At 42.5% G+C, this 9,090-nt stretch overlaps 1 protein-coding gene across 1 annotated transcript in view; it reads right to left on the reverse strand.

The window, feature by feature from the left end:
* The window catches only part of RAP1GAP (RAP1 GTPase activating protein), a 49,289-nt gene that overhangs the window by 7,421 nt on the left and 32,778 nt on the right, over positions 1 to 9,090 (reverse strand). The window contains exons 8-17 of the mRNA XM_009328600.1: positions 8,742 to 8,820; positions 8,401 to 8,454; positions 8,227 to 8,310; positions 7,716 to 7,816; positions 6,945 to 7,074; positions 6,537 to 6,692; positions 3,747 to 3,818; positions 3,016 to 3,102; positions 1,740 to 1,874; positions 76 to 222 (exon numbers count right to left, since the gene is read on the reverse strand). Coding sequence (XP_009326875.1) covers positions 76 to 222; positions 1,740 to 1,874; positions 3,016 to 3,102; positions 3,747 to 3,818; positions 6,537 to 6,692; positions 6,945 to 7,074; positions 7,716 to 7,816; positions 8,227 to 8,310; positions 8,401 to 8,454; positions 8,742 to 8,820 — 1,045 coding nt within the window. The remainder of the gene's footprint in view (positions 1 to 75; positions 223 to 1,739; positions 1,875 to 3,015; positions 3,103 to 3,746; positions 3,819 to 6,536; positions 6,693 to 6,944; positions 7,075 to 7,715; positions 7,817 to 8,226; positions 8,311 to 8,400; positions 8,455 to 8,741; positions 8,821 to 9,090) is intronic.

Here is a 9,090-nt window from a genome sequence, read left to right on the forward strand (position 1 = left end):
GAAAGAGAAATAAAATGTATGGGTGGGTCACAAAGGTATGCCAGTTTTTTCTTACAGCCTACCCGAATACCTTACCGCAGCAATGGCCTTAGGGCCCTCGGCGACACTCTGGCTGAGGGCAAGGCCAGCTGTAGTTGGACGGCTGGGCAGAGTGGCTGGCTGCTGCTTTCTCATGGATATTCCCATGGTATCCAGGCTCTGGCTGCGGCCTCTGATCACCCGCTGAACAGAAGGGAGGCAGGGAAACAGACAAACACAGATACACATATAGACATGCACACGGTAGGGCAGCATGAAAAGCACCACAGATTGGGTGGGAAGTTGTGACAGACCAACACCAGAACCACAGAAATCCTAATTCCGAGAAGGCAGCCTCTTAGATATTACCCATTTTTGGTCCTAGCTGATTCATGGAGCTCACTGCCAGGGAAGAACTCTCCCTCAAGTATATTCTCCACTTTCACTCCCTTGTCCTGTTGCAATAAATAGATTCTCTACCAGTATCCCAGCATACTGGGTAACACAGCATCATCTGGAGCAGTCCTACCCAGTACAGGCTACAAAACACAAAATCAAGCTCCTGTTCAAGACTGCAAGGTTCAGTCTTGCATGAACTTGAGTGCTGGTTCCAAGGGGAAAGCAGCCATATCAAAATCTGCAGCATTTGAAGAAGCCATTTTCTGAGTTTCCTCGGCCTTTTCCAGTGTTTTACAAAGGTCATCTGTGTATATGACATGCAAATCACAGCATCTGCTAGAAGTCAGAAAAGGACATTTTGGGATAATTAGTGTGAGACATGGATGGGTAGAAATTCCTGGTTAGCAGCAAAGGCAGGGTAGACTGATTGTATGTAAAAATACACCTCACCAAAGCACCCCAGCTCTGACCACAGCTATGCATATAGCTATCAAACCTATAGGTGAATGGATTAGTTTCACAGCCCTTAACAACTTTAACCAGCCCACCATACAAAGCAGGTGGAGGTGAGGTCATCTGAAGAAATGCTATTTGTAAGACGTCTCTCTGTCCAGACAGGTAACTTATTATACAAAAGAAGTGGTGAGGCACTTCCCACAGAAGTGGGAAAGAGGAATTAGATAGGAAAGTGATACAAGATTCTCTCTATATAATCAGTTCAAAACTCAGTTTGCCTGTTTGTACAAAAACTTTGCTTTCTCATATCATCTTGATAACTTTTAAAAGTAAGTTCTGTCACTCGATCCTGACTTTTTTTTTTTTTTTTTTAAAAAGTGTCATCTACACTGAAAAAAGGTAAATTAACTCTGGCTTTTAGAGGGTAAGTAAAACATCACAGTTTTTCTAGACAGTACACTCAGAGATACGTTAGAAACTCTCTTGCAGTGGCTCTTGCAACTCTTTCAGTTATAATGAAAATTAATTGGAAGAGATCTGCTGTAGGAACTGAAAGCTGCTTGCTACTAGTTATTAAAATTTCTCTTGCAAACACTCACTCCTTTTTCTGTAAGTCATGGGGTGAAACCCCATCTGACACTAAACACCAGCATGAAGCATAAAAAGAGTTTGACTTCTCAGGGACAGTATGGAATTCCACCCTGGACCATGCTGTAGTTATGTAGAAAGGAGCACAGGAAGGGGAAAAATGTCTTTTCTTGAGAGATACGGTAAAGCACAGTTGAAGATGCTCTAAAGAAAGGACACACAATGAGCTTGAGAAAAGTGTGAGCAATTGGGTAAGGAATCCATCCACTATGGCTCACCTTGAAATTCTCGAGGAAGCCCCCACTGCCGTTCTCTATCTTGTCATCCTCCCCTATGGGCAATCCCATCATACTGCGGCTGCGAAGCTGCAGCTCCTCAAAAAGGCTCTCCAAGAGGGCACTCCGAGTTCTTTCCTGCATCAACATTGGGAATGAAAACACAGCTATTATTGGGAGTGGAGTTTTTTTTTTTTTCCCCCCTGTTTTTGCAATGTCTCACATCCTCCTTAAAAAAAAAAAAAAACATGAAAATTAATATAAACAGTATGAAGTGGTTGTAGCTGTATAGTTATGGAATATAATACAGTAATACCCAGCCCTTTTAAACTCTTTCTAAAGCAAGTCATAAAGGACATCAGTACTTTTTTTACAGGTGATGAAACAGGCATGGATTGAAGGCAGGTTTTTTCTAGATTAGGCAAGCAACAGTTTGGAGCAGAATTTTAGTACCTTGAACCAAAATCAGTGATATCATAGAATCATTAAGGTTGGAAGAGACCTCTAAGATCATCGAGTCCAACCGTCAACCCAACAACACCATGCCTACTAAACCATGTCCCTAAGTGCCTCATCTACCCGTCTTTTAAATACTTCCAGGGATGGTGACTCGACCACTTCCCTGGGCAGCCTGTTCCAATTTGGAAAAACTCTTTCAGTAAAGAAATTTTTCGTCACATCCAATCTAAACCTCCCCTGGTGCACCTTGAGGCCGTTTCCTCTCATCCTATCACTTGTTAAAGTGGGAGAAGAGACCGACACCCACCTCGCTACAACCTCCTTTCAGGTAGTTGTAGAGAGCAATGAGGTCTCCCCTCAGCCTCCTTTTCTCCAGGCTAAACAACCCCAGTTCCCTCAGCTGCTCCTCATAAGACTTGTTCTCCAGACCCTTCACCAGCCTCGTTGCCCTTCTCTGGACACGCTCTAACACCTCAACGTCCTTCTTGTAGTGAGGGGCCCAAAACTGAACACATCATGTAGCACAATGCTGAGTTTCAGCTAATACAGAATTTCCTCCAGCAAAATGTATGCATCATATTCCCATTCTTACTTGAGGATTAGATCTTTACATTAGAATGTACCTGTTCATATTCTATCACGCCTGCTGTGAAATACAAAGGAAGCATCACATAGCTGAGTATAATCACATTTCATCTTCCTTTCTTAAGCAACACAAAATTAGAAGTAGAAGAAAGTAAAAAATTATACTGTATTTTCTTAATCTGGCAGTAATATAGTTTTATAATTTTTAATGGAAGCAACCAGGTAATAGACCCACCTCCAATTTAGCAAATTTCTCAGCTCGATAGCAGCTGTACTCAGCATTGATGAGTTTGACCAGGAGGAATTCACGAAACTCTGCACTCTACAAGACAAGATGAAGACTAGAATGGAAATGAAAACAGTAATAAAAATGCCACATGAGAAAAACTCTGCCTTACTACTCTTTAGACCTCCAAAGTCATCTAGCCAGACTGACAATACTGACTCAGAACACAAGGGTATGTACCATATCTGTGGGAAAATAACGGAAGACTGGCAAGGAGGGTTGTAAACACGCTCAAGTGCCTTGCAGCTGGGGTATCGAAAAACACGTATCATACTAATTGTTGTTTGGCCTTGTGTGTTGGACAAGTAGAACACCTGTGTTTAGATAACACAGGCCTGCGATAGACTTAGAGGCATCCTATCAAACACGCTTGAGATTCCTGCCCTGCTGTGGGAAAGATCAAAGCACAGTGGTAAACTGCGCCTGCGCGAATCCCTGAAATACAGGAGAAAACAGCAGGTTCAGCGATCCTCTAGCAAGAACTGAGCTCCGCGGTGCCTGTGTCCCTGCTTGTGTACCTCTGCCGGGGTGCTGCTTCAGGTATCCCCCGGTCGGTGAGGTAACAAAAATAAATTTACTCTTTGTATTTCATCCGTGGTTTTGTGGTTGTTCCTGCGTCCTGCCTGTGCCAGCTCACACAATATCCCCCTGCCATCTAACACTGGACCAGAGAAACAAACCTTTCTAAATATGGCTGGATTTGGCAGAGGGGGTCCAAAGAAGGGGACATCATCTCGGGCTGTGACTGAAACCTGAAACAATGTAAGGGGAAAAAAAATAAGTACCATAAGTGAGACTATCAAAGCCTTCAAACTACTATAGTACATCTGATCCCTCCTGAAGCATTTACATATCCAAGAGAGATCTAATATGCTGTCCCGTGCATCCATCTGTTTCTGTACTCAGTGAATGGATGTGCTGATTTATCTCCCAGAAATTCAGTCAGCTAGATGTGCACACAGTAAGAGCAACAAAAAAACAATTGAACCAATTGCTTTTTTAAAAAATATTTTAAATAAATATTTTTAATAATAACCAGTGTGTTTAGAACAAAAAAATAAGATGCTTCTATTCAGCCTGCAAGATTTACCTCCACTGGAAGAACTTTTGTCAATATGGTTGTACTGACCTATTTTTTTTTTGACGGAGAATCCTCATTGGAGATGCTCCCCTCAGTGTGCAGTGTATCTCAGTGACACCGCCTCTCTGAGCCACATGTGGTAAGCATACAGAAGCACTTTCCCAGTAAGAGATAAGGAAATCCGTGCTTTTTTTTTTTTTTAACATGCTCCTACCTGACATACCAATGCCAAAAAAAGTAACTGTAATGCAGTCCAGTTTTTACATACTGTCACTTGGCTCTTCACAGCACCTAACCTATAATTATATGCAGCTATCTTATCAGATACATACAGCACTTAAGAATATGTCATAGTTATTTTTTTCCGTCATGTTTGAGATGGAACAATACCATTATTTGCCATTTCATACAACTGGGAACAATGTCAGAACAACTTAACAGCAACTGCCTCAAAATAACACTCCAGTGTAAATGTCACAGAGCCAATGAGAGGCATGAGTTTAATGAGAGGAAGAAGGAAAGGGGCCCTCAATTTAATTCAGATTTCTCACATTGCAGGCTAGCTCCCCTAACTACAAGGCCTCCCTCTCCCTCCCAATAGATATCTACCAGTTAAAATCCCGCTTTGCATTTTTAATTTTCTGATTGCAAAAATTGATTCAAAGAAATAAATGCCATTAATATTCCAATTTAACCACTAGGCACTAAAGCTTAAGTAAATAGAACAATGGATGGAAAAAAATATTCCCAAACTGCAGTCTCTTAGGTACTAGAATACTCTCAAGGCAGAATGAGTTAAAACCCCTTTGGAAAAGCCTTCACAGAAAACTCTGCATTGGCTCTAGAGTCCTGACTAGGACTATTTCTTCTTCATGAAATGATACAGGCAACCCTATTACACTGACAAAAACAATGCCATTGTAGACAGGCAAAGTCAAAAACAATAGTAGGAAGAGAGAAGACAAATGGCAAGCTCTCCCAGCTCTTTCTCTTGTCATTAAAAATATCTGTGAACTTCTGTGCCCTACAAAACAGAGAGTGAGAGGAGAACTGGAACTCCACGCCCCTGACCAACATGAGGCTATCACATCACTACAGACCTGGCTGCCCATAGCATAGGGAACAACGGAAGGTGGTTGTTCCACCCCCAGCACGCTCTTTGGTGGGAGAGGAGATGGGGATCCTGTCCTAATTTTTATATTCTTGGGGTTCTTGTAGACCTCCAAGGCATAAGAACTCATCATACCAAATCAGAATTCCTACATAATACAAGACATAGCACTTTGATTAAAATGTTTATACAATGGAAAATCCATCACAGAATGCAAGCTTCTGTATATTTTCTGCTCCCTCAGCATGACTGAAAGTTGAACATAAAGTTATACAGACATCCATACAGAGTCATGTGACAGAGAAAGAGCTGTGTCCAAAGGCTGCAGATAGGGAATCCATGTTCTAGTAGGGCTTCTTTCAACTGGAGGGCCCTAACAGGTAGCACTTCCCTGCCAGATGGGCATCAGTTCTGGGATCCCCCGAAGCAGATGTAGCTGGTTCGGATTCCATAGATTAGGCCAACCAGCTGCATCTGACCTGCAGTCTCAGGCAGTGCAAACTCTCAGCACTGTGCTCTGCAGCATGAGCAGTGCAGACATGGCTGTCAGTCAGGTGAACAAGTTTTACCTGACCCATATAATGCAAGCAAGACATCCCCCAAAATGGCACCAATTGCTCCTCGTGCTCTTTGATGTAAACAAGAATTTTTTATCTGAATTTGTCCTGCTTCAATTCCCAAACTTTAAGCTTCAGAAATTCATCAGCTACTTTGAAAAACGTACAAGTACATTCTAGTTTCATGTGTAGATACCTAACAAATTGATCAAGTTATTCTTTAACCTTCTATTTGCTAAGTAGAGGCAGTAAGCAGTCCTGGACTCCTTTCAGTAAAATACTTGTGTTCCAGAATTTTAATGATTCTCAGCCTCACCTCCTAGCCCCATCCAGCTTATCAATATATTTATGAAATATGAATACTCAACAAACATGAATACAGGTTGCTAAATAGTAGCAATCACACCAAACAGAGAGGACCTCTGCAAACCTATAGAATGGAGAACAACATAGCAGGAAGGAGACTCCTGGTCAGAGATCAAAGAGTGGGTGAAGGGGAAGGAGAGCTGGTGGCAGCTACTGGATTTCTAGGTTTACTGGTAATAGATCTAATTATTGCCTTTCACTGAAAACGTTGATCAAGTTTACTAACAGAGCAAGCAAAGCTGTTCAGATGACAGCTGGCTGAACCTGTATCTCTCCCAAAGGCCCAAGAACAGGTTTCCACTTCAAGGATCAGTATCAGTAAATCAGTACAGGGGAATCTATTGGCTCTGTTTACCTTGTAGAGCGTGTCCCCAGTGGTGCCAGGAGTGAGCTGAACTACCACATAAGCATGTAGGAAATTAGAAGCAATCATATCGGGGACAAAAGGCGTGCTTTCATCCTGGAAGATGATAGCTACAATGTCATTCCCAATGTGACGCTTCCGCTGAAGCTGGAGAGGAAAAAAATAGTAACGCGAGAAGGCAGGTGAAAAGGAGTAGAACAGTATGATGGGGCCTCAAACACCCATCTGCCTAGCATCTCCAACCCACCTGTTCAACCAAACCCCTCATGACTACTTTTACCATTACTCCAGCCATAATTCCCAACATCACGCAGTTAGGCATTCTCCCCTCTATCCCCTCATCAAATACTCCTCCCCTCTTAGCCACACTGTTGAATTCCTTAGTTCTCCATCCAATACCTGCTGGGAATCGCCCTCTGTGAAGGGCAGCTTTGTAGACACATGAAACATGATCTCCTTGCCCCGGAAATTTGTATAGACCGACTCAGTGCCCGTTTGACCTCTAGTGACATCCAAGCCTCCCCGGAACCTGAGCAAATCCATAACATGCCATAGGTCAGGCAGGACAGAGATGAGAAAGTGGAGAGAAGAAAGAAGATATCAGTAACAGTAGCTTGGTACATCAATATTATCAAAGGTGATTTTTCAGAAATCGGTGACAGTGGGGCACCAAATCTTCCCAAAACAAATGCGCTGACTGAAGCTGCACAATGTTTCTGCTGATGAACATACTTGCTTGCTAAAAGCTATGAAGCTAAACCAGGGATTCCTCAAAGGAGCTACTTTCTTTGGCTTTCTTCTGAGAAACACAATCCATATTCTAGAACTACAGAAAGGACAGGCTGCCCCACAGAAAGAGACTGAAACACTACTGACCCCTACCATTTTGAAACAAACTCACATTCACAGTCAAATAAAATTATTCTTTACTGATATTGTGGGTCAGATTGAGATACCCGGAGACCTTTAAATGAAAATACCAGCAGAGGCCTAAGCTCCAACTGGTTCCCAGACAGGACAGTTGACAAAAGCATTCTGGGCTTCTCCACCTGCACTGGGATTCAGAGGACAGAGCACTTTTCTGAAAGCAGGGCTCTAACAGAGTCGCAGCCTCTGAACACGCAGTGTTCCTTAACTCAATCTGGCTTTACAACAGTGCTGGGTACGTACCCACGGAAATCCTGCAGCTGAATCTTGTCACCAAGGAATTCCAGGAACTCTAGGAAACCCAGACTCTCTTCTGTGTTACTGAAGACTTCTTCTTCGGTCGTCTTCAAAAGGAAAGGAGAAGTCATAAGGAGCACAACCAGTACAAAGAACAGGCAGTAATTTCTATACACAGTTCAACCAGCTTTGAGGACCTGCACAAACAAATCAATCGACATAAGGCATGCTTCTATCCTTTTCCTTTACAGCGTCTGTATTTTTCACAGGATAGTACAGACCTTGTTATTACATTTAAGCCAAGAGAACTGACTCTTTGTGTTTTGCCACAAGCATTAAGGTTGGAAGAGACCTCCAAGATCATCGAGTCCAACCATCAACCCAACAACACCATGCCCACTAAACCATGTCCCTAAGCGCCTCATCTACCCGTTTTTTAAATACTGACTCTTTGTGTTTTTTAAAAACTGACTCTTTGTGTTTTGCCTCAAGTATCGTGGGATCTAAGGGAGCTTACCTGTCCAGGTTTCTGGTAGATGACCCCAAATTTGAAGTTATTGCTTATGACATGTTCATCAAATGCAACAATAAGCTGCGAAGCCTGAGGTAATGAAAATACAAATTATCAGTTGGACGTCACTAGGCAGACCTTGGTGGAAAAGGGACATACAGACATATCAGAACATTATACCTTGGGGTAGAGGACAGGAAAGAAGCGTTCAACATTCACATCCTCACACAGTAGCTGTCGAGTGAAAGAGAGGGAAACAGAAGTGTGATTATCATGTGCCCTAGCTATGTGCAGGCATGAGAGCATAGGCACTGTTTCTAATTATCTGACAGGAGTCCCTTCAGGCAAAAATTCTGAGGTAAAACTAGAAGAGAAAGAAGAGAAGCTAAATGGAAGTGTAAAAGGCAAGTATATGACAGTACTATTGGGGAATAGGAAAAGAGAGGGAAATGGGAGGACAGAGGTGAAAGTAACTTGAAGAATGAGGCTGTTAAGAGCAAAAAGGCAAGCACAAATCTCACCTTTGCCATCTGGACAGCGTTGGGAAACTCATTCAGACAGGAAATGGGGATCAGGTCATGTTTGGTGCCAGTCCGAGTCCTGACACAAAACAAAAAAGGCATTAGAGCAAAAGCTGAAGGGAGACATATGCAACACCGGTTCTTTAAAGAAAGAGTAGCCATTCCTTCAGATTATCCTTAAAGCAGTTAATTCCAGGCGATTAATTTTAAGCCTGGTGCATAAAATCACTGGAAAAGGGAGGTATTTACACTTCTTATTACTCATCACTTGTTGTGGGGAGCAGAGGAAGACAAAACAGGGATGCTTAGTCTCTTGCTCCTTTGCATTCTTTTCTTGCTTGAAAAAACA

The sequence above is a fragment of the Pygoscelis adeliae genome, unplaced genomic scaffold (assembly GCF_000699105.1).
Source record: "Pygoscelis adeliae isolate BGI_AS28 unplaced genomic scaffold, ASM69910v1 Scaffold120, whole genome shotgun sequence".
Classification (NCBI taxonomy): domain Eukaryota; kingdom Metazoa; phylum Chordata; class Aves; order Sphenisciformes; family Spheniscidae; genus Pygoscelis; species Pygoscelis adeliae.